This window comes from Ictidomys tridecemlineatus, chromosome 5 (assembly GCF_052094955.1).
Source record: "Ictidomys tridecemlineatus isolate mIctTri1 chromosome 5, mIctTri1.hap1, whole genome shotgun sequence".
In the NCBI taxonomy this organism is placed as follows: domain Eukaryota; kingdom Metazoa; phylum Chordata; class Mammalia; order Rodentia; family Sciuridae; genus Ictidomys; species Ictidomys tridecemlineatus.
The window spans coordinates 128458970-128485133 of NC_135481.1; the positions used below are offsets into that span (position 1 = coordinate 128458970).

A 26164-nucleotide genomic window follows, 5' to 3' on the forward strand; every position below is an offset into this window, starting at 1 on the left:
CCTCTTCATGAGTGAGCTTTTGTTGTCCATAACTTTCAAAGAATTTATTCATTTTATCATAGTTATAAATGTACTGGCATAAAGTAATTCATAATATTTTCTGGTACTTTTTTTTTAACTTTTCTTTTTTTGAGAGGAGCAAATGGGATATTGAACCCAGAGGCGCTTGACCACTGAGTCACATCCCTAGTCCTTTTCATTTTTTATTTCAAAACAGGGTCTTGCTAAGTTGCTTAGGGCTTCATTGAATTACAGAGGTTGGTCTCAAAATTGCTGTCCCCTTGTCTCAGTCTCCTCAGCCGCTGGGATTACAAGAATGTGCTTGGCTTTTCTTTTAACATCTGTAGAATATTTAGAGATAAAATATTTCTCATTCTTGATATTGGTGATTTGTGTCCATTGGTAAATTTCCTTGTCATTCTTCTAGAGATTTATCAAGATTACTATATTTCTTCAAGAGCCAAATTTATTTTTATAGATTTCCTCCATTTTTGGAAGTGTTTTATTTAATTGATTTCTATGCTGATATTTCTTTTTTCTTTAACTTCATTCATTTCTGGTTTGTTTTAATTTTCTGCTGTATAAAGGTGAAAATTGAGAACTCTGCTCAGAGCACTTCTTTGCTGACAGGTGCATATGGTCCTATAAACATTCATTGAGTAGTGCATTAATGGCACCTCACAATTTTTGACATGATGTGTTTTCTTTTTCATGATTTGAAAACATTTTCTAATTTCCTTATTAATTTTGTTTTGTCTTATGGATTATTTAGATGTCTGTTATTTACTTCAATTATTTACATATTTTCTAGTAATCTTTTTGTTACAGATTTAAAAATAATCAGTGGACAATTTTCATTTCAGCTTTATAAATACAAACTAGTTAGATAGATAATACATGTAGTGACATGTATCCACATGTACCCACATACTTTCCCCTAAGTTTTCTATTTTTCATTAGTGTGGTATATTTGCTGCAATTAATGACCCCAAATTGGCACTACATTATTAGCTATACTCCATAACTTATATTGTTTCATTCTAAGTTACACAGTTATGTGGGTTTTGACAAACATATAATGATATATGTATCCACCACTACAATTTTCAATAGAATGGACTCACCACCCTAAAAGCCCCTATGCTTCACCTATTCATTCTTCCCTCCTCTCTTCCTAAGTTCCTGGTAACCATTGATTTTCTAACTCTCTGTACAGATTTGCCTTTCCAAAATGTCATATTGTTGGAATAACTTTCTCTTCAAAACTAGTAGCTACAAGCAGCTCAGAGTACTAGGAAAACCTGCACTTGTACAGGCCTGAGAGGAACACCTGCAGGACAGGGCGCTCTGCTTGGAGAGCCCTCTGTGAAACCACATCCTCAGGTTAGCGTTGCCAAGCTACCAGACTACCAGGTCAGGAAACCAAGGGTCAGGTGCTTCAGGGTATGAAATCCCCCAACTCATAAAGTCCCCCTCCCTTAGGGACAAAGACTCTTCCAGACTGCCTTCCATCACAGCAATATTTAGTGCTTCCTCACAGTGCGGTTACATTAGGCATAAGATGATTGGCTTATAGATGTTAATGTGCTTATGTGTGATTGGCAGGCATGCCCTACCTGAACCCTATAAGAGCTGTATTCATTCCAAAAATAAACACCTGGAGGCTGACTGAGGTTGTCACCTGCCAGCTCTCTCGAGCTCCTGATGTCTATGGTTGATTTGATACCGAATCTCTACCCCCTGCAACTGAGGTAGCAGAGTGACCACTGACCACACCAGTTACCAGGAATGCATACATCATATAGGTGGAACTTTCAAGTATATAGCATTTTCAGATAACCATCTTTCATTTACCAGTATACATTTATGATCCCTCCATGTCTTTTTATGGATTGATACCTCAATTATTTTTATTGCTGAATAATATTCTGTTGTAAGAATGATTCAATGTGTTCATACATTAACCAGTTGAAAGACATCTAAGCTGGTTCCCATTTTTGGTGATTATGAACAAACCTTCCATAAATATTCACGTCCAGACTTTTGTGTGAGAATAAATTTTTGACTCATTAGGACAAACATTTAGGCATGAAATTGCTGAATTGTAAAGTAAACCTATGTTTATCTTTGCAAGAAACTTCAGAATCGTATTCCAAAGTGAATGCTATTTTGCATTCTGACCAAACACAAAGTTCTTTTACTTCGCATCCTTACTGGTATTTGATATTGTCATTTAAAAAAAAACTAGTCATTTTAATTGTGGCATAGTGAAATCATTATGAAAATCCCTAATGACACCTGGTATTCTGTAGTTTTTCATAAGCTTTTGTTCCATGTGTAGATTTCCTTTGGTAAAATAGTTTCAGGTTTTTTTTAAATCCATTTACTAGTTGGGTTGTTTTCTTATTATTATATTTTTGGAGTTTTTTAAATATTTTGGATGCAGGCCTTAATAAGATATTTGTTTTTCAAATACATTCTCCAAGTCTGTAGTTTGTTTCTTCATTCTCTTAACATTTTCTTTTTCAGAGCATAAGTTATTGATTGATTGAGTATTTGAGATGGGTCTCACTATGTTGCCCAGGCTTGTTTTAAACTTCTGGATTCATGTGCTCCTATTACTTCAACCTCTCATGTTCTTACAAGTTTTTAATTTTATGAAAGTCCCAATTTACCAATATTTTCTTTCATTGATTATAGTTTGGTATTTAATTTTTAAAAATCACTGTTTCAAGGGCTGGGGCTGTAATTCAGAGGCAGACCACTAGCCTAGCATATGTGAGGCTCTGGGTTCAATTCAATTTTTTATAAATATCTTAGAGTTTTATGTTTAAATTTAGATCTACAATTTTAACTCATAGAAATAGAGAATAAAATGATTGTTAGCAGATATTGGCATCAAAACAGACATGTACACAGTGGAATATCATAGAAAACACAGAGATAAATCCACACATGAACACTCATCTGATCTCTGACAAGATGTCAAAAGATACATTAAAAAAAAGACACCCTTTTAACACACGGTGTTGAGAACACTGGATAATATATGTAAAAGAATAAAATGAGACCCTTATTATATATTTCTTTTATATACTCTTTGTCTCTTTATTATTTTGAAATAAAAAATATTAAGATAATTCAAATGCATGTTTGTTGTAAAAATTCCATATGGGAATATACAAAACAGAAAAACCAAATACTTGTAAATACCCCAGGGCCTCAATTTCTCTATAGACCTAGCACAGCAAAAAGGCTTTGGAAAAAGCATGACTTTCCAGACCTGTTGTTATAACATAAAATAGTCTTATAGCATGCTGTGTGCTGTTAAACATTTTGATTTTCTATTTATCCATTATTGGCAGTGGTGCTCTGGAAGGAACCCAGGGCCTCACCTGCTAGGTGAGTGCTCTACCACTGCCTTCCACCCCCAGCCCTGCTTTCCTATTTAATGTCTTACAGATAATTCCATATTATGGCACTGCAGTGTCATCTCTTTCTTCTTAATGGTTGTATACTATTCTGCAGGATGGATGCACTAGACTTTCTTTAACTGGTCATCGCTCTACTGATGGCTGGTTAACAATGATATTGTGCATCCTTTTGTGCACACCTCTGGTCCCATCTCTGTCAAAGAGCTGTACACAGATTGATGTCTGTGTATATGCTACTTTGCCTTAAAGTCCTCTCTGGACATGTCTTCTTTTCTGTTTAAAAGTTATTGATATAAAGTTTTCTGAACAATACATTTGATTTTTTAGAGCAGACAAATCCAGTGAAATGACAGCTGATATATCATTATCTATACTTTACAAATCTTTATATGTGCATCTACTTCAGTGTCTCTAACATAGTTGACATTTGATAAGTGCTTTTTGGATAAATGGGGAAAATTAATTATACACAGGTACAAAGTGGAACAGTTCACATCCCAAAGTTCCTAGAGTTAGAAATCAGGACTTAAACTGGTTAGTGAATCAACAAGATTCCATTTGATTCCACATTTTATATCTCAGAGCTAGAAGCTAGGAGATATTTCATTAAAGTTCCTTAGTTTGGTAAAGTTGCAGAAGGAAAATTATTTCTTCACCACTGAAAGCTTCTCAAAGAACTCAATGAAATGAAGGAAAAAAGAAAAACACAAGACTAAAAACCGCACAGCAATTGGGAAGACTAAAGTATGAAGTTGTAGGCATATTTGCATTCACCCAGGCTTTCTAGAATTATATTAAATGCATGTTAATGTAAACATTTATGCCAAATATACCTCCTCCCTCCACTCATTCTCTACAAATTACAGCCTTGATGGGAAGCTGAATGGGCAAAGGAGCACGTTTGTTCAGGCTTGGTATGGTGCACTTCTTCCAAGCAAAGTTCTGGGAACATGGCAATTCTGCCCCTAAGGTTCAGAGGTGATCTGACCCAGTTTAGTACCACTAGCTTTGCAAAAGATCAGATGAGGGTAAGGTGAAAGTGAGGCCTACCCCTTAGACCACTGCATACAATGACACAGTGCTTGTACGATTCAAGAACAAACAGGGTGAAGTCAGGAGTTGGAGAATTTGAGGGGTAAAAGAAATAGAATAAGTACGAATGAATTTGTGAATCTGTTGAAAGGAAATGCTTTCTTAATTTTATAAGAATGTTGAAATTTCATTCTTACATTTCATAACGAAGGACTACGCTTAATTAACAGTATGTCATTTATACCTATAAATACTCAAAGGCCAACAGATCAATATTCAGCTAGATTAATTCCCACCCACTGGGCAATGAGGGCCAGGCCCTGCACCCAGCATTAGATATATAACTGCACAAAAATAGCCATGGCAGCCACAGAGTTTACTTTTCAAAAGTACATCATAAACAAGCTGCCAACTGAGCCTTCCTCTTGATGACCTTTAGATGAAATGGTCCTGGGCCCTCCCCCTACCATTGGCCAGTCAAGTCACTCACTGTTATCCAGTCGTGCACTGACCACCATGGCTGTCCCCTGGCCTATAATCTCAGTCTATTCAAACCTGTTAGTTCAGTTCTGTATTAAGTTGGCTAGAAAAATAGCCTTTCAGGCAGTTTTTCCTCTTGCCTTCTTGCAAAAATAGGAGAGTTTCTATCTAAACATTTGTGTTCTAGCCCACCTCTGGCCATCTGCATGAATGACACTGTCAGGCAGCAAGCAGGGAGATATGACACATCTAGCAGGGGACAGAGCACTCTATAGGAGCCCTTGACACAAGCCTGGCATTTACCATGATAAGCAGCTAGAGGTCAGGACCAGAAAAGAATCTAACCTTTGAAATTGCAAAAAAAAAAAAAAAAAAAAAAAAAAAACCTGGATGCTAACAGGAATGGCAGAAGAGTATCTAATATTTTTAGATTGGTATATATTATATAACCCCAAATTTGTGGAAAAAATGTATATATTTATATATATATTTCTTTTTCACAGAAAGGATGCCTGAGCTGGAAGCCATGCTGACTTTCACAGGACCTGCCTGCTTTTTGTTGAAGGTCAACCTCAGTCCTTTCTCTCAGGTGTCTGTCTCCCAGGTTCCTTTGAATCTCTTTTTTGATCCGGTGCATGGAGGCTGTCAAGCTTCTGCATGTCTTCTCTAAGACCATTTCTAAGATCTTCATTGTTTCTTAGAAATTCCTTCACCACATCAAGTCAATTCGAGAACTCTTCAGGCAACACTTCTTGTTCTTCTGCTTGAAAATACATTTCTTCAAGTTCTTCCTTCAGTAATGCTATTTTGATTTCATTTACTTGGCTTGCACTCAGGTAACTTCCGGTTTCACATTTATACCCATCTTGCTGATCCTAGGGATGTGAACAGCCCAGTCAGATGTCAATATACTGTCATGCCACAATCTTTGTGATATTCTTGAATTCATTCAGAAAATTTTGGATCTTTATCTTGGAGTCAAATAGATGATACTTTCATCTCTGAAAAGTGCATGAACTCATTGCGACACTTAATCACCTCTGTGACTTTCTTTCAATCAACCAAAAAATGATCACAGGAGTTGATGAAATTTAAAAGAGCAGCTGCATCTTATTCCTTAAGTCCTCATTTGTCTATTAGTTGTTGGGGCATGTAGGCCTTGGCTACCTCCCAAGCATCCATGGGCCAGAGGTCCAGCCAGAAGTTTCCCCAGTGCATGTATCCATTTCTGTTGTGGTGTCTCAAAATCTTCTGTTTCCACTCTGCAAACACCTGACACTATGGATGAAACTGATGGGCACCACCTGCAACAGGTGGTGCTGGGGCCCAGGCCAGGGTCCAGGGTGAGCAGGCTGCAATGAAAGGACAGCATCTCACAGTGGATCAAGCCTTGCAGGCAGCTGTGCAGCAGCAGCAGGAAGTATCCTGCTTTCACCCAGTTCTTGTACTCTGAGAAATTCCCTTATTATAAATTTCAAAATAACTAAAAGTGAGTTTAAAATGTTTCACCACAAAAATATAATAGATCAGCAAAGGACTAAATAGACATATTAATGAGCTTGACTTTTTAAGAATTCCATATTGTGTGTGGTGTGTGTGCATGTGTGTATAAAATCATATGGAACCCCATTAGTATACACAGTTATTTATTCTCAATTCAAAATGATGTTAATAAAAATTAGATCTAAGACACAGGTTGAGTAAATATTTATTGATTTATTGAAAGGAACAAGGGTTGTGTTCGTATTATGTTTTGAGTCTGGAATGTCCCCCAAAGGACTCATGTGCTGAAAGCATGGTCCTCAAAGCATCAAGGTGCAGAGGTGGAGCTTTTAGGCAATGACTGGATCATCAGTGCTCTGAACTCATCAGGGGATTAATCCAGTGATGGCCGAATGGACGTCTGGGAGGTGAGACCTATTTGGAGCAAGTAGGTCACTTAGAAGTTGACCTGGAGTTTTATCTTCTCCTCAGCCATGTTCTCTCCCTCTCTTTCTCTGATTCCTGGTTACCCTGAACTGAACAGCTTTTTTTTCACTAAGCCTTCCACCATGACGTTCTGTTTCACCTCAGGTTCAGGAAATGGAGCCAGCTAACCAAGGACTCAAACCTCTGAAACTGTGAGCCAAAATTAATCTTTCCTTCGCTAAGTGATTTGTGCTGGATACTTTAGTAACAGCAATGAAAAACTAAATAATACAGATAGTATCTAAATTCCTTTTCTTTTGCTGCTGCTGCTTCTTCATTTATCCTTTTTCTCCCCCCTCCTATGTATAAACATACAATGACTTCATTCAATTTGGAAAAACTATCTTTCCTGCGTTGAATCACCTTTGCTTTTTTGCAAAAGAACAGTTAACCACATTTATGTGCTTTTATTTCTGGACTCTCTATTCTGTTCCACAGATCAATTTGCAAGTTCAACAACATTTTTCTTCTTCTCCGGTATTGTTGACTATTATGGGTCTTCTGCATTTCTATATAAATTTTAGAATAAGTTCACCAACTTCCACAAAATAAGTTGTTGGTGCCTTCACTGGAATTGTATTGAATGTGTAGATCAAGTTGGAGAGAAGTGACCTCTTGACAACATTGATTTTTCTGATCTATGAGCATGGTATGGCTCTTCATTCATTTAATTCTTCATTTATTCTTTTCATCAGAGGTTTAAAACTTTCCTCATTTCCCCACCACATTTTTTAAAAATATTTTTTAGTTGTAGATTGACATAATACTTTATCTTATTTATTTATTTTTATTTGGTGTTGAGGATAGAACCCAATGCCTCACAAGTGCCAGGCCAGCACTTTACCACTGATCCACAACCCCAGACCTCCTTGACCACACTTACCAGGTTATGTTCCAAGTATTTTTTTCTTGATACTAGTGCAAATTATATTGAGTTTTTAATTTCATATTGCAATTGTTCATTGAGGATATATATAGGAAAGTAGTTGAATTTGTATAGTAACTTCATATTATGTAATATTATATAGTAACTTATTAATTATAGAAATTTTTCTGGTTGAATCTTTGAGATTTCCAACATAGAAAGTCAAGTCATCTGTGAATAAAGAGCATTTAATTTGTTTTTTCCAAATTTGTATACCTTTCATTTTATTTTATTGTCTTACTGCATTAGCTAACAATACAGGAGCAGCAAGAGGAGGCATACATGCTGTCCTTTTGATCTTAGAAGCAAACACCCAGTTTTTCACAGTATGTATAAGATTGGCTGTTGGGTTTTTTTGCTTTGTTTTTGATAGATTTTTAGTCAAGTTGATTAATTTCCATTACATTCCTAGTTTCATGAAAGTCTTAGTTATGAATGAACATTGGAGTCTGCCAAATGCATTTTCTGGATCTGTTTATATGATCAAATGATTTTACTTCTTTAGTCTGATTGATGAATTAATCACTTTAACTATATTTTGAATGTTGAGCCAGCCTCGCACACCTAGAGTAAATATATCTTGGTCTTGCTGTAGAATTGCTATTCTGTATTGCTAGGTTCTGTTTGCTAATACTTTGTTGAGGATTTTTTTTTTAAAAAAAATCTATGTTCATGAAAGATATTGGTCAGCACATATTTTTACTATTTATGCCTTCATCTTGTTTTGGCATATAGCCCCATGAAATGATTTGGGAAATGTTCCCTATTCTTCCATTTTTCTGGGAGAGATGGTAAATAATTGTTATCATATCTTCCTTAAATTTTTGGTAGAATTCACAGTGAAATTTTTGTGCCTGGTGTGCTTTGTTCCTTGGAAGGCTGTTTATTATTCACCTGTTTCCATTCCAGATATAGAACCATAAAAGATTATTTCTGCTTTTGTGAATGCTATAGACTGAGTTTGTATCCCTTTAAAATGTATTAGTTGAAACATTGTCTCCTATGTGATGGTATTAGGAGGAGGGGACTTTGCGAAGTTAAGGAATGGGATTAGTGCTTTGATAAAAGAGGCCACAGGGGTCCTCACCCTTTCTGCTATGTGAGAACACATCCTTCTATATTCCAGGAAGTGGATCCTCATTAGACACTGAACTGCTGATGGCTTGAATTGATTTTGAACCCACTCAGCCTCCAGTAAGATGAAAAATAAATTTCTGTTACAATTCAAAAGAATATCAATCCACCTGGTTTGTGGTATTCTGTTATAGCATCATGAATATATGAAGATCCTGAGTTGGTAGTTTGTGTCTTTCATGTAATCAGAAATTTTCAAATTTATAAACATATATAATTTGCATGATATTCTTTTGTGAACCTTTTAAGGTCCTTGACATCAGTGGCCATGAACTTCTTTTTATTTCTGATATTAGTAGTTTTAAAATCTTTTAAGTCTATTTTCTCTTCTCCTTCCTCTTCTTTCTGCCTCCTCCTTCTTCTCTCTTTGCTGTTTCCCCTTCTCTCCCAATTATCCTGGTATGGGTTTCTATCAATTTTGTTGATCTTTTCAAAAAATTAGCTTTAAATTTTGTGAACTTTTTGATATTGATTTTCTTTTTAAATATTTCACTGATTTTTGTTCTAACTTTTTGTCTCTCTTTTTTTCTGCTTTATTTAAGCTCTTTCTCTATTTTCCTAAGATGAATGCTTAAATTATCAATAATTTATCTTTCTTCTCTTTAATATAGGCATCCAGTGCTAAAGTCTTCCTTTTAAGTACTGTTTTCTCTATATTCCTCAAATTTTGGCCAAGTGTCTTAATTTTCAAAATAATTCTGAATTTCTCTTGAATTCAGAATTGAATTCTTGAACTATTTGGCTCATGTACTGTCTAGAAGTATGATGTTCAATCTTCAATATTTGGGGAATTTTGTTGTATTATTCTACTATATTTTCTACTTTGCACCATTGTTGTCTAGGGCATGTTTTATATGATCATTATTCTCTTAATTTGTTCAATTACATTTTATATCCTAGCATGTGATCTATCTTGGTTAGAGTTCTATGTGATCTTGAGAAGAATGTGAATCCCGCTGTTGTTGGATGGAGTAGTCTATAGATGTCAATTATTTCCAGTTAATAATTGTGTTTTAGTCAGCTTTTGCATTGCTGTGACTAAAAGGGCAGAACAAGAAGGACTTAAAGGAGGAAAGTTTATTTGAGGTTTTAGAGGTTCCATTCATGGCTGGTTGATTTCATTTCTCTGGGCCTAAGGTGAGGCAGAACATCATGGCAGAAGGATATGATGGAGGGAAGCAGCAGAGCACATGGCAACCAGGAAGCAGAGAAAGAGCTCCACTTACCAAGGACAAAATACAAATCCCAAAGTCATAACCCTTTCTCCAGCCACAAGCTCCCTGACTACAGTTACCATCCAACCAGTCTTTATCAGCAAATGAATCCACTGATTAGGTTATACTTCTTATAATCTAATTATTTGACCTCTGAAAATTTTTGCATTGTTTCACATATGAGCTTTTGGGGGACACCTTATAGCTAAACCATAACATTCTACCATCAGCTCCCCAATTAGTCAATTTCCAGAAGTCTCCTTAGTTTTAACATTTCTAGGATTGCCCAAGAGTCCAAGTTCAAAATCTCATCTGAGACTCTAGACAAGCTCTTAGCTGTGAGAGTGGCACAGATTAAACATTTCCATTCCACAGTGAGAAATAAGTATAGAAAGAAGAAATGGGACCAAAGAAAGAAAGACTGAAATCCAGGTGGGCAAATGAGTCCTGTAGCTCCATGTCCAGCATCTGGAGCACATGGCATCCTAATGTTCCATCCAAAGAGCTTGTGTAGCTCTATTCCTGTGGAATTGCTGGTTGCAGTTTCCTTGATTCCTGCAGCTTTCTTTTGCAGACATTTCAAATTACTGGCATCTCTTAGTCTTGGAGTCTCAATTGCAGCTCTGGCTTCCTTCTCACATCTTCATACATCACCCTCTCAGGCTGCCTGTGAGGATTTCAACCCTGCTACACTTTGCCTGGCCTATCAGACCTTCCTTTGACATCTCAGTGGAAGCTTCATGAGCCCCTAACTCCAGTATCCTGCAAACCTGCAGAATCAACACCATGTGGTTGACACCAAGGTGTGCCGTAATCTCAAGCACTAGTCAAAGCTCCTGGGACCATGGCTACAGCAACTTCTGAGTGCCTGGGTAGCTTAGCTTAGTGAAATGACTTTTAAGACCCCCATCCCTGCCCCATTTAAGCAGCATGCTCCCATGGCTTCTTCTCAGAGGAATTTTACTTTTATACCCTTGAGCCTGAGATGCCAGTCCTGATATGTCCTCAAGCCATCTTTCTTATTGTTTCTAGCTTCCCTTTAGTGGATGTGTCTTTTAAAAACCATGTCTCCCTTATCCCTAGTTTTATTCTCACTTTTATGGCTACACTGCAAGATTTTTAAATCTTTCTTCTCTGTTTTCTGCTCCTGATTATCATAGTAAACTTGGCTAAAACCCACCAGCAATATATAAGCCTCTGCCTGAATGCTATGCTGCCTTAAAATTTTCTCCACCAGATTAATTAGCCTCTCACCTCTAAACTCAGCCTCACAGAAAGTCTCAAGACTTAGGTAAAATGAAGACAAATCCTCTGTCAGAATGTAATACAATATAAACCCCCAAATCATGTCTTCAGTGACCTTCTTCCTTCAGTTACCACCCAGTAAATCTTTATCAGTGGATTAATCTCCAATTTGTTTAAAATTCTCACAATCTAATCAATTCACCTCTGAAAATTCTTGCATTGTCTCATACATGAGCTTTAGGATGACACATCATTTGTAAACCATAATGATATGGAATTATTTGGTTCAATGCTAGTTCTGTGGATTATTTGTTGAAGGACATTGAGTTCTCCAAGTAAAAAAATTTACTCACCTATTTCTGCTTGCAATTCTTTCAATATTTTCTTACATAGTTTGATGCCTTGCTTTTAGATGCATAATTATAGATTAGTGTTAGTATGGCACACACACACACACACACACACACACACACACACACACACACACCTATTCAAAAATCAATCTCAAATAATACTATATAGCTTCAGGGTTAGTACTGTTACATTGTAACAGAGTATTCCCAGTTTCTTTCTCACATAACATAACATTGCTGTCATTCATTTTTGCCTACCCTTGTATTATTATTGCCCAATACAATCCAGTTATTATTTTTCTATTTGATTAGATAGAATAAAAAGTGAGGATTTTATTTTATCTTCATTCTTTAATGTTCCTCCCTTCTTTATGTAGATCCAACTTTCTTACTTATTAATTTTCTTTTTTCAGAAAATCTCCTTTAAAAATTTTTGTAAGGTAGAGCTATTAACAAATTTCCTCCATTTATATTTCAGTGAGTCTTTATTCTTAACTTTTTTCTTCTTTTTTTTAATTTTTTTAAACTTTATTACACTCTATGAAATTCACTTAATGACATCACAATTTAGGCACTTTGAATGAATCACACTTCAGAATGATATGAATACTATAAACCTTCCAATCGTTATTATTAGTACTATCTTTATTAATTAATAGTGGTGATAAATTTTTCAGTTCTGCACGTGGGCACACTATCCCTTTACCTGGATTGTACATTAAATTTTCAAGTCATTCTTAACCAAAGGCTTAGAAGCAGACAGGAAAAACAATTGGATGCAGGCAAATTAGCACGTTAATTGAAATATGATCCTATGTACTGCCCTTATGCTAATGGAAAGGAGAGAAGACCCAAACTTCTAATTCTCTTCCAACAAGGGGAAAAAAAAGTAATGGCTGTGACAATATGGATCTTTGCCCAATGGATTACATACAGTAGGTGGTCAATGATCACTCAGGGATTACATGAATGAAGGCATAAACAGCAACCAAAGACACTGACAAAGTCACAAATACAAACCTCGACTGTTGGCATTTTGTTGGATTAAGTAATCTGATTTCAAAAATGATCATTTCTTATTTTGCTCTATTTAAAAATTGCAATCAATTAAAGGAACATAGAGACCCATATATTATAGGTAATACATGCAGTTAGGGTCTCTGTGCTTGGGCAGGTATCAAAGTTGTGCAGGCTAGAAAACACGATGGAACGCATAACTGTCCCCACATCCTACAATCAGTTTGAAAACACAATTCCGTCCCCTTGGACCCATGGTAAAACCTTGAAGAAAACTTCTATCAAACCTGTCTCTTGCTTGTGCAGACTAAATAAAGTTGTGAGATTCAAAGATTTTAAAATCCCGATTTATTATTGCTGCTAGCCTTCAGATTCAGCATCATACCAGAAAAATATAAAAAAAAATCACCTCTGTCTTCAAATTCTACATTCTTAGAAATGGTTCCCAGGAAGTGGCAATGATGAATGAGGCTTAACGGTTTTCTGACTGCAAGCACTTACAGGATTTATGAATGGAAATATGTGAAGGCCAACCTGGCCAGCTCTGTAGCCCCAAACTTTCTCCCTGGGTTATTTATAGAAAGCGTATGGCCAGTGGAAAAGATCACATTTATTTTTACAAGTCATGACAAGACCAAAGAGTTCCACTTCCTCTCTCTGGGAAGGTCACCCTTTTCACCTGAGCTGCAAGAAGGGCAGAGAAGAAAGGAAACCCTTTAAACCACTGAGTCAGCCTGAGTCAGCCCCAGGGACCAACCCATCGGTGACAGGCACAGAAGTCAAACATCCTCTTCTCCCAAGAATGACTCTATGGTGCAGCTCCTTGAGATGTCCTCTAGATTATGACTAACAAGTAAAAATAAAATGCATTACATAATATGCTGCAAAATTCTACTGTCAGAGTAGATTATGCAAAGATAATGGAGTGAATTCTTATTTATAATTTGTCCTGTATTTTGAACAACTGAGCATAATAAAGTGAAACTGAATTTTAATAGATGTGGCAAAATAAAAGAGTGTGAAAAAAATGTTTTTAAAGATGTTTTATTCTGACTGCCACGTTACCCTTGAAATGTGCAATATACATGGATAGTTCCATGCAAATGTGGAGACTCAGTAAACATTTGCTTCTAAACTAGAATTGTCTCTCCTAACAGAAATCTGATGTCATTTAGCAAATAACACAGATAAACAAATTGTTCCTGATCTTAGCATATATGGTACCTGTTTGCAAACATGACATGAAGTCCAATCACTGTTTTCAACTAGAATGTCCTCCTTTACTGGAACGTGTGGTATATAACATCTAAAGTGGAAGGGGAAGGGAAGGACATGGGGGAAGGAAGAGGCAAAGGAATGAGGAAAAGGAGTCCTGGTTCTCTCTGGAACAGACCGGGCAGTTTAATCTTCCCAGGGAAAAGTGTGTCATCTCACTGGCTCATGCATCATAATCACTTGAAAATGATAGGGGTATAATTTTATCCTTAAGTGGCCCCTGCTTAAGGACAAAGACACAGGGCAAGAAGAGAATTCTGTTTGTGGATCCAGAAAATCTCCAACAAAAAAATTTAAAATGACAAATGCCAGGATTGTTCTTATTCTCAAATCCGACGATCCTTTTCAGAAGTCTCCCTCCTTCTGAAAGGGAGGTCCCACTTGACAGGGGAGCTGCAAGATACTCTTCAACCTGTTTCTCTAGTTTCCAAATCAACATTCTTTGGGGCTCTAGAGGAGATGACAATACCATGCAAATAACTTTGCATGTGGAAATATCCTGATTTCCACAGCTGTTCTTGAACACATGTATAGAATTAAGTTACAGCTGAGGAATAACATTTGTGCTGAGAACAAATTACCAGCCTTCATAACCTAACAGGCACTCTTCTTGCACTTTGCAAAGGGGTAGACACTGACAATCCTCTGGAACTGTGCAAAGTGTATCGAAGAGCCCATTAAGAGGTCCTAAATCAAATATAGACCTACATAATTTTGACTTCTGTGTGCAAATTAACACATTCAAGGATACTGGTTTCTCCAGGGAATTGTGCTGAGCTTCTCTGTTTACAATTCTAGTGGCTATTAAAAACACAAACAAAAACAGCAATCTTTCTAGAAGCACCATCCTACCAGTGCTGAGGTAAGTGTTCATCTATTTTCTGTGCTTGATCTAAATTATGCCATGAGGTCAAGACTCTCTATTCACAGACTTATTTGGCTCTTAACCAAAAGGACTTACCAAGAGTGTTAAGTATATAAATAAGCTACATCAGTGGTTTCTGTTAATCGAGTTTGAACAACACAGGCCAACCAGATCATTAGAAAGCATCTCGGGGTGTGTTCATTAATTTTTCAATGATTTAGGGTGACTGCCAATCATTTCCATACCCCTGGACCCAGATGACGCTTTAGTGTTTAACTGGGCAAGTGTAATCTCATTTAACTCAAAAGTTGCAGTTACTACTCAAGTAATACGCTCCTGTTTTCATAACATAAATGCATTTATTTCTGAATATTACAGTTTTAATTTTAAACAGAGATGGGCAGTGTCAGTGTCCTCTCATCCTCCCCCACATCTCAATTAGGAACTGTGGTCACATTAGTGGGTTGGCTTCTTCTCTTAGTAGAAAAGCCAAATGTTCTGCATGCCCGTGTAAGCCACTTCTGATTCTACCAAACACTCAAAACCAACACCATCTTCCTTCCCTCCTGAGTGGAATGTTAAACCCTGATTTGCAATAAAGTAAGAAAAGCTTATTCCTGCTGCTTTCCTGATGCAAGAAACTGTGTCTGAGGACCAGTCATTTGGGCATTGCTTTAAAAGGCACATTTATTCCAGTGGCAATTTAAAAAAATAGAGAAGAAAAGAATAAGATTAAAAACAAAACAAACAAAACAAAAAAGCCAGGATGGGTTTTGTGCAATACATTAAAGTAAATAGGAATCTGGGATCTCTACAAACCACTTGAGCGCCTCACCAATAGTCTAACCAGAGTCCCTAAGGTAGTCATTCACAGTTGTATCTTGACACTTCTAGGCCTTCAGAAAATACTGTTTAAAAAAGTAATCGAGTACTCTCAACCAGCTTGCCCTGATGTCCAGTTCAAGTGTGCAATGCAAAAGGCTACAAAATTCAAAACTATATGACAAAATTCAGTGCATATGACAGGCTTTGATAAATTATGCAAAATCATCATATATATTATTATTTAAATAACATCTGAGAAACTATTCAAATAATTAACTTGTGTTCACATTCCATGCATTTTCTAGCAGGTTAAGCCCTGGGTTTGTGTCTTTGTGCCCATTTCCTACAAAGCTCCATTCTTTGACAAATCCAAGCATTCCTCAGACTGAAATGGAAGTACCCAGGGATTCTGTCTATTTATCCTCCTTATTGCATACCTGACCTCACAAGGGCTTCTTGTTATCACCACTGACACAGAAGACAACTGGAAAAGCAAACTGGGGTTTTATTTGGGATTTTATTCTCTGTCTTTGCAAAATCTCCAGATGTCAAAGACACCACCTGACTTTTTTTCCAAGGGCAAGAACTATTGTGGCCCTCTGCCTCCTATTTGATCCCTCTCTCTTCCTCTTCCTCAGCCCCAAGTGGGCTAGGATCCCCTAGCAGCAGTGGACCTTTCCCTTGTGGTTTTGCAGCACCCTCCTTGAGCAAAGAAGGAAACACAAGAAAACTTGGAAACAAACCAACAACAGCAACAACATAAATTCCAAACAAACAGGCGGGCAAACCAGTAGCCTCCTCCATGGCGGAGGCTCACTTTTTACTGTAGAATTCGGGGTTGTTTAGGAACTTCCTGATGACCAACCTTAAGCAAACCACCAACAGCAGCATGTAGCTAACGGTGCCCGAGAAGGTGGGCGCAGCAAGTGGGGCCTGGAGGAACTGGCGCAGGCCCTCCTCCACGTAGTACACCTGGTCATAGATACTGAGGAAGGTGAAGATGTGGAAGAGCTGGTGTCTGTGGCCGATGATGTCGAAGAGGCCTGGCTCTTGCTCACATTGAAGAAGGCGGCCACCACCAGCCAGAAGTAGCGACGGTAGAAGTGCACGAAGAGCGTTGGGTTCTCGCCACGCAGGTGGAAGAGCCAGCTCTCCAGAATAATGGGGCAAGCCATGCTGAGCGGCATGATGAAGACGAAGGTGCGCAAGGCGAACGGATAGGCGCACCAGTCGGTACGGCTTTTGCAGCAGGCCACCGTGCATGCGACAGCAAGCACGAAGGCCACCGGCAGCACCAGCGCACGGTAGACGGCAATGAGGCGTGTGCAGTCCACGTGCCAGCCGAGGCGCTGCTGTACATACGGGGTCATGACTCTGGCGTCCAGCAAGCTCAGGCCTGGCAGCAGGTAGTAGTAGTAGGCCACTGTGCTGCCGAAACCATAGTAGCTGATGGACGCCTAGTCCAGGTAGAAGAAGGCGGCGCGCAGGCGCAGCGACAGGCAGCTGAACACGTGCGCCGTTCAGCTCATGGCGAAGGTCAGCAGAATACCCGACGCATAGCACCACAGGGGCAGCAGCCACGGGTGGTGGAAGGGTACATCGCGGCCGCTCAGGAAGAATAGTCGACAGAACTTGCTCAAGAACAGCAGCAACGGGATGAAGTGCATCCAGAAGTTGAGCGTCTCATTGGTAGGCTTCAGCACCGAGGCCAGACACTCCTGCGCCGCGCATCACTCCACGAAGTCGGACAGGATGAAGCACTCCACGAAGTCGTTGGGGACCTCGTCCCAAAGCAGTAACTGCTTGGCAGACGCTGGGAGGTCCCCGGAGGCTTCGGGATGAGAATGCCGGTTGGCCCCCGAAGCTGCGGCAGCAGTGGCGGGAGGGCCCTTTGTGCCCGTGACACGGGGCTGCAGGCGCCACGGCATGGTGCTCGGGGCTCCACTAGGGCGCACGCAGGCGATCTCTGGCGCCGGCTCCCGCGCGCTAGGCAGCCCAGGCGGTCGTCGTCGGGGCCTTTGTGCCCGCTCCAGGGGCGTCGCTGCAGGTTCAAGACCAGACCCGAGCCTTCGAGTAGCTGCTCCAGCCATTGGAGCCACAGCTCACCCATCTTCTTGCGTCTGTAACTAGGATTCTTGTTTGGAGCCCCGAGTGCGGCAGCTCAGGACGGGTTGCTGGAACCTCCGCATTTTAGTGAAAAACTTCACATGACGACCTTGAACATTTCCAGGAAAGGGACTTATCCTCTTCCATCATAATTTTTTTTTCTTTTATCATGGTCGTTATTGGAGAATCTTGTTAATAATTAAAGGAATGCTGTTGATGAGAAACACACACTGTTGCATCTTGGCCCAAAGGTCAGCCGTAAGGATTATTGAGTCTGCGTCTGGTTAGAAAGTTCCCCCAAAGAACCATGCCAGATAGGGCAGTTGCACACGTGGAAAGTCATTTTTTTCTTCTTCTTCTTCTTCTTTTTTTTTTTTTTTTTAGCTTCACGGAGAGCACTTATTATAAGTCTCCACAGTGACTTCCTGTTCTGCAGCTTCCTTGGTCCTTTTTGCCCAGATGCCAAAGTGGTGGCCATTGGCCGGATCCATGAGGAGACTGGCAAATGCCTAGACTCTGACTTTCTCCTTCTGTACATGTTCTGGATAGGCATTACTGGGCCTGTCAGCTGGGTGGCCAGTTGGAGTTCTTCAGCAGAATTGTCTCCCTTCTGGGAGTGGAGGGCTTTCTGGGGAAGAGGATGAGCTTGAAGCAGTACTCCTTCAGCCGTTGCACGTTGGCCTGTAGCGAGAGTGTGCATTTGTTCCGCCTCTGGGGTCCACAAAGATGCCGATGGTCTGGGCCACTTTCTTGTGGATGCCTGCCACCTTCAAATCTTCCAGGCTGAAGCCCCTACAAGCTCGGACTTTGGTGTGATACCACACCTCACTATGGGCCCAATGGGTCTAGACTCAGGGCACCATGTGGTTGGTGCACTTTTGTTTGCCGGGCCTTGATCCTGCCAATCTTCCCCACTGGCTGATTGAACTCTGGGGCCAGGCCACTGGCCTGTCAGGGTGGAAGTGGGGCTTTAGAATCAGCTGGATGCCATGACTGCCTGAGGCCTTGATTCATAATTATTGATCGGTTTTTATAACACTTTAGATATTTCACTTCTCCTTCTTGATTGCATAGTTTCTGACAAATTTGATAAAAGTCTCAAACTGGTTCATATTTAAAGTATTGTTCCCCTTCTCTGGCTTTGAACATTTTTTTCTATGATTTTCTGCAGTTTGGATGATTTGCCTATGTGTAGATTGTTGTTTGTAGTATTTTTCAGATCTTCATGAATTTGTGGTTTGGTGTCTGTCATTAATGTTAGAAAACTCTTCCATTGATATTGCTTTAAAATTTCTGTTCCTTTTTATCATTTTTTAATTTCTAGAATACCCATTGTGCATATTACACCTTTTGCTCTAGTCACAAAGATCTTGGAAATTCTTCGGGTTTTTTTTTCCAATTTTTTTTCCTCTTTGCATTTTAGATTGAAATGTTTTTGTTCACCTATTTTCAAGGTTTGTGAGCCTTTCCTTGACTGTGTCCAATTTACTGATGAACTAATCAAAGACAGTCATTGTTTTCCTGTAGTATTTTGATTTTTAGCGATTTTTCAGTCTTTATTAGATTATCCACTTTCTGCTTGCATTACCCCTCTATTGTTGCATCTTGCCCACTATTTTCTAGTAGACCTTTGTCATAGTAACCATAGTTATTTTAAATTCCTTGTCTCATAATTCCTACAACTCTACCTTATTTGATTCTTATTTTCATGCTCGCTTTGGGTCTCTCCAAATTGTGTTTTTTCTTGTATTTAAGCATTCTTGTCAGTTTTCTTTGAGAGTAAGACATAATATATAAGGCTCTGAAATGAGGTATAGGGGTTGCCCTTTGTCCATGATTTCACTTTATACAGTTTTATTTACCTGTGACCAAGTATGGTCTGAAAATTCTAAATGGAAAATTCTAAGTAATTCTTAAAATTTGAATTGTGTACTGTTCTGAGAAGTGTGATGAAATCTCATGCTATTCTTCTCTGTCCTTCCTAGGATGTAAATTATCCCTGTGGCAAGCATATTTGCACCATATATTCCTCATACTCAACACCAAGATGCTCCTTCTGATGTATTGTCAGGTCATTAGTAGCCTAATGCTGCCTCACTATGCCTACATCATTCACTCATAGCATCTTATAACATATACCTGGCATCATCTCACATCGAAGAAGAAGAAGGAGAAGGAGAAGGAGAAGGAGAAGGAGAAGGAGAAGGAGAAGGAGAAGAAGAAGAAGAAGAAGAAGAAGAAGAAGAAGAAGAAGAAGAAGAAGAAGAAGAAGAAGAAGAAGAAGAAGAAGAAGGAGAAGAAGAAGGAGAAAAAGAAGAAGAGGAGGAGGAGGAGGAAGAAGAAGAGGAGGAGGAGGAGGGGAGGAGGAGGAGGAGAGGAGGAGGAGGACTTTAAGATATTTTCAGATAAACTTATAACTTTTAAGTATAGTTTTATATTTAAGTATAGTTTTGCAGTATAGTTTTAATTATTCTATTTTATTATTACTATTAAGCTTTTACTGTGCTTAATTTATAAACTAAATTTATCATAGGTAAATATGTAGAGCAAAAACATAGCATACATATGTAGGATTTAGTGCTTCTTGTGGTTTCTGCCATCCACTGTAGATCTTGAAAGTATCTCTGTGGGTAAGGGAGGATGACTAGATAAGCTATTGTTGTGAGATGTTATGTTTATCTAGCTAGCAGTTAGGTTGTACTTGCTGTTTGCATTAAATGTGTATGTGAGAGGATAAAATTTCCTCTAGTGTCTTTGTATCTCCTCTGTTGTTTTTTGTGTCACTAGAAATCACCTCATAGATGAAATCCAAGTCTTGCAGTTCTTCCATGTTTAATCCACCATTATTATACAGCAACCTTATTCATGTTGTTTGAAAAGAGAAGGTGCATCTGGAATCCTTTGAGTCTCAGAATTTTAGTAGCCCTAGGCCTCTGAGCTGTGCCATTCACTTGTGCTTCTTAGCTTTACTGTCCTTCTTAGGTGAGGCAGGATGGATATGGAGTGCTAGAGTTGGGTAATTTCCCTTTCCCCAAATTGAATAAGGCTTTGGTGAAGTCATTTACCTTCCAGGATAATCATTTTCTGTGTAGAATACTTTTGGCTTATTTCAAAAGTTACTTTTCCCTTCCCTTTGTCAAAAACATGAGTTTCACTTTTAAGAACTCTGCAGGCCTTCAAGAGGTAAAGGCTATAAAATCTTAGGGTCCTCCTCAGACTGAACCCCCAGGAGTTTATAATTCTCAAATTAATCAACCCTCAGCTTAATAAATACTTTTAAGGGAAGAATGTAAGGGAAATCTGTTTACATAGGACATGTTTAAAGTGGAGTATTTTTCAAATGAAAAACAAGAATAAGAAATGTAAAATTTTGTAAAAAATGAAATTTTCTCATGAGATCACCTCCAGCCGCAGAGCTGACTGTGTCCTATCAACAGGAGTCACCCTTTGTTCTAGGGACTTATCATCCCAAAGGTAAATCTTGAAAACAATGGAAGCAATGACCAGGAAAGAGTTTGCTCCTCTGGAAAGCAGCTATCCTCTCAAGGCAATGGCTTATGCACCTGGCAAATGGCTCACTCATCACCAACTTCTTTCAAGACCGGTTTTAAGGGTTTTGCTTTACTGTGCTTTAAACCAAAACTACTTCAAAACATTTATTATAGCACAAAATAATCGGTTTCAATGTGAAATTTCCATACATACATTCAACATGCTTGATTGATTGTATCTACTCCCCTCCTACTTAACCTGCCCCTTGTCTCTTTCCCTTTCCCTGGTAGTCTCCCTACTGCTTTCATATTGTCTTTTTTTCTTCCTATATGCTACATGAAGAGAGAAAACATTCAATATTTGTCTAAGTCTGGCCTATTTTACTTAACATGATCATTTCCAGTTCCATCCATTTTCCTACAAATGACATAATCTTATTCTTAATCATGACTGAGTAAAACTCCATTGTGTGTGGGGGGGGGCATCTAGAGGCACTAGACCACTATTTTGTATTTATTTATTTATTTTTTAAAGAGAGAGAGAGAGAGAGAGAGAGAATTTTTTTAATATTTGTTTTTTAGTTTTTGGCGGATGCAACATCTTTGTATGTGGTGCTGAGGATGGAACCAGGGCCGCATGCATGCCAGGCGAGCTCGCTACTGCTTCAGCCACATCCCCAGCCCCCACTATTTTGTGTATGTGTGTGTGTGTGTGTGTGTGTGTGTGTGTGTGTGTGTGTGTAGATAGATAGATGATAGATAGATAGATAGATAGATAGATAGATAGATAGATAGATAACATTTCCTTTATCTAGTCATCTGTTTATGGATTCCTAGGCTGATTCCATCACTTTACTGTTTTGAATTGTGCTGAAATAAATATGGTTTTGCATGTATATATATCAAGTATGCTAACTTTAATTCTTTGGATAAATTCTGAGTAGTGATATACCTGGATAATATGGTAACTCTGTCTTTGGTTTTCTGAGGACCCTCCATAATGATTTTCATAAAGGTTGTACTAATTTATATTCCCACTAGCAGTGTATAAGAACTCTTTTTCTGTATATCCTCATCAACACTTATTGTTATTTGTGTTCTAGATGATTGCCAATCCTAATTAGAACTAGATGGAATCTTGGTGTAGTTTTGATTTGCCTGTTCCTGGTAGCTAAAGATGATATTTTTTTCTTTCTGTAATTGTTGGCCATTTGTACTTCTTTCAAGAAGTGTCTGTTCTGTTGATTTGCCCATTTCCTGAATGGTTTATTTGGTTGGTTGTGTGGGGGGCAGGGATTGAGACTGAGTTCTTTATATAATTTACATGTTAATACTATGTTGGAAGAGTAGCTGGCAAAGATTGTCTCCCATTCTATAGACTCGCTCTTCATTCCATTGTTTCCTTTGTTGCACATAAGCTTTTAAATTTTGTGTAATTTCATTTATCAATTTCTTGGTATTACTTTCTGAGTTTTAGGAGTCCTATTGAAGAAGTCATTGCCTGTACCTAAATGTTGGAGTGCTATTCGTATGTTTTCTTCCAGCATTTTGCAAAGTTTCTGGTCTAAGGTTTAGGTCTTTTTCCATTTTGAGTTGACTTTTATATAGGGTGAGAGATAGGAATTAGCTTTATTCTTTAATATATGACTTCCTAGTTAACCTTTTTACTAAAGGGTCTGTCTTAAGTGTATGTTTTTGGCACATTTTTCAAGAATCAGATAACTATAGTTGTATTTTATATTATATTCACATTGGTTTATGTGTCTATTTTTATGCTATACCATAGCTCTGTAGTATAATTTGAAATTGGGTTTCCTGATGCCTCCAGCTTTAGCTATTCTAGTTTTTTCTTTCTTTCTTTTTTTGTACCAGGAACTGAATTCAGGGGCACTAAACCAGTATTTTGTATTTTATTTAGAGACAGGGTCTCACTGAGTTCTTTAGTGCCTCACTTTTGCTGAGGCTGTCTTTGAACTCGTGATCCTCCTACCTCAACCTCCAGAGCCACTGGGATTACAAACATGCACCACTGTGCCTGGCTCCTATCTAGCTTCTTTGAGTTTTGACATGAAGAATTAGTATGCAGGGTTATTTACCACATATTGTTAGGCAGTACCCGTTCATGTGTTTTGATTTCTAGCATTGATTTTTATCCACAGTATTGATAGAAATAATAATCTGTAATCATCCCCACACTGTCAATCATCAGGAGCCAAGCTATAGAGTTCTGGAAGCTGAATGCACTGTCAGTCATGACACATTAAGCCTTTCTTCTTTGATTCTTTATAATCTGAAAATTAAATGAACACACAAATTGCCTTTTCTGTACCTGTTACTTGCAGATCATGGTCTGAAAACTTGAGTTGCTGTGTGAACTTTGTCTTTTTTTTTTTTTTTTTTTTGCCAGCTGCCGCACATCAAATGAGTAGGATTACTTTGCTCCCCAGACCTGTCTCCTGTAATCCAGCCACTCAAGTGGAGTCAGCCCATGCCTTCAGGCATGGGTTGATTACTCTATGAATAAAATCCTACGTTCTAGCTGAGTGCTTACTTCCAGCTACCAATTGGAACATTACAAAGCTGGATTTGTGAATTCAGCTTTTCTTTTTCCTAGTCAAAGAATGTCCTTATTCTCCCAGAACTACAGTTATCCACATTAAAGTTAACCAATAACTTCTTTAATTAACTTGAAGGCACTTCTGGTAGCAAATATTGGGCTGAAGATTGGAAGATTTTTTGAATATAGCTCCTTAAATTTGCCTTTGGAAATTTGCTTTTTCAAACATATACATATATATTTTTTTGAAAATAAAATTGCATGTGTACTGAACGTGTATAATTTTTCTTGATATTATTTCCTAAATAGTACAATATAACAACTATTTACATAGCATTTATATTGTACTAAGTATTATAAGCAATCTAGAAATTATTTAAAGCATACTGGATAATATGTTAGGTTATATGCAAATACTTTACCATTTTCCATAAGAGACTTTAGTAGACTTGGGTTTCAGTATATCTCATATAAGTGTACTCATTCAATATTTTATTTTTTCAATCCCCAGTACCACAAAAAAATATATTTTATTTTTCTTTTTGCGTCTGACTATTTCACTTACTATTTTCAAGATTCATACATGTGGTGATGTCAGAATTCTCTTCCTTTCTAAGGCTGAATAATATTACATTATATGGACCTACTTCCTACTTTGTAAATGGCATCTTCTTAAAGTGCCCTCATATGGCAAAACCAACCGGGAGTTCATTGTAATCTCTTTAATAAGGGCACTAATCTCATTCATGAGGGTAGCACCAATATGTCAATCTCACCTTGGGAAGGCCCCACCTCGTAACACAATCACATTCTAGGTCAAGACCTAGAATGCGCATTGGGGGAAAACACAAATATGCAGCCTATGATAATATTCATCTATTAACTTCAAAGGAGAAAAAAACCCATATCAACTCTTTTATTCCAGTTTTTTGAAGAAAAAAACTGTACTTGATAATTACAGCCCATCACATATTTATATATTTGGTTAGTGTGAATAATGCAGTGTCTCCAGGTAGATGGAATCTAAACTCAATTCTCTCAGCCAAGTTTTTTTAAATATCCCTTTTGCCAGATGTGGAGGCACATGCCTGTAATCCCAGCAGCTCAGGAGGTTGAGGCAGGAGGATCCTGAGTTCTAAGCCAGCCTCAGCATCTGCAGGGCACTGATCTCTAAATAAAATTCAAAATAGGGCTGTGAATGTGGCTCAGTGGTCGAGTGCCCCTTGAAATGCTAAGGCTTGTCATGGGAGATTAAAATGTGTGTGTGGACACACACAGATAGCAGTGACAAAGATGAAGCGCTTTATTGCAAACTGCTGCTAGTTAAAGTGAAAGTCAGTTATCTTAGACCAGGAAGCTCCTGGGGCCAATCATAGAAAAAGTCAGGACATCACCTACGGTGCAAGAATGTCCGCCCTGCATAAGATTCATGGAGATCATGAACTGTTCAAGAGTGTGGAAGATGGGAGGACCAATTAGTGAATTTTCAAAACAACTTGTTATCCGCCCACTGGCAATTTGTCCGCCGCCATATTGCATTAGGGGCTTCTTATCTGAAAGGCCCGAGGAGTTCTCAGGGAAACTCCCAACACCCCTGAATTTAATTCAATCCCTGGTAGCCCCCTCACCAAATTATATATATATATATATTATAAAATTACCTGTCTCAGTGTAAATATATACTGCCTTCACACTATATTTTCTGAACTCATTTGAGAAGGTCAACAAGAATTTAAATATATACATTTTGCAGAAAAATTTCTTAGCTTTTTGTCAACTGGCATCCTGTTTTCATACTAATTGCTCCATTTAGTAAATGAGATCTTCAATCCAAACTTATTGATGTTATTCTTTTTTAAACTTTCTATATTGAAAGATGTGCAGTTTACATTCTTCATTTACAAAATTATGTTTAGAAACTTTGCCTCCTCATGAATCATTATTCTTTATACATCAAGATTAGATTTTTAATTTCATTTTTAATAAAAAAATACTTTCAAGTATAAACTCAGCTCTGTTCCCTTCTCTCTACTACTAAAGGAGTGAAAAAAAATCAGACTCACCTTTTATGTCTTTCATACACTAAAATCTTTCCCCTGGAATCCCTTATGGTTGTGTCAGTGAGTGACAGTCTTCGTGCTGTGATTGAAGGAGGTTCTGTCTCCCTCCTTTCCTGGTGAACCTGCCTGAGCACTCCGGAAATGCCAGTGGCTCTCACAAGTGGACACCATAAAGGACCACAC

General features: G+C 38.2%; 1 protein-coding gene and 1 pseudogene across 1 annotated transcript; both read right to left on the reverse strand.

Annotated features, from left to right (window-relative positions):
- Window positions 1–5518: 5518 nt before the first annotated feature.
- LOC144377672 (uncharacterized protein CXorf38 pseudogene) lies at window positions 5519–16571 on the reverse strand (annotated as a pseudogene).
- LOC101963917 (membrane progestin receptor epsilon) lies at window positions 16266–17729 on the reverse strand. The gene is given in 2 exon segments (XM_005328076.3): window positions 16266–16816; window positions 16819–17729. Coding segments are annotated over 2 exon segments (1113 nt in total). The 5' UTR covers window positions 17696–17729; the 3' UTR covers window positions 16266–16580.
- Window positions 17730–26164: the final 8435 nt, after the last annotated feature.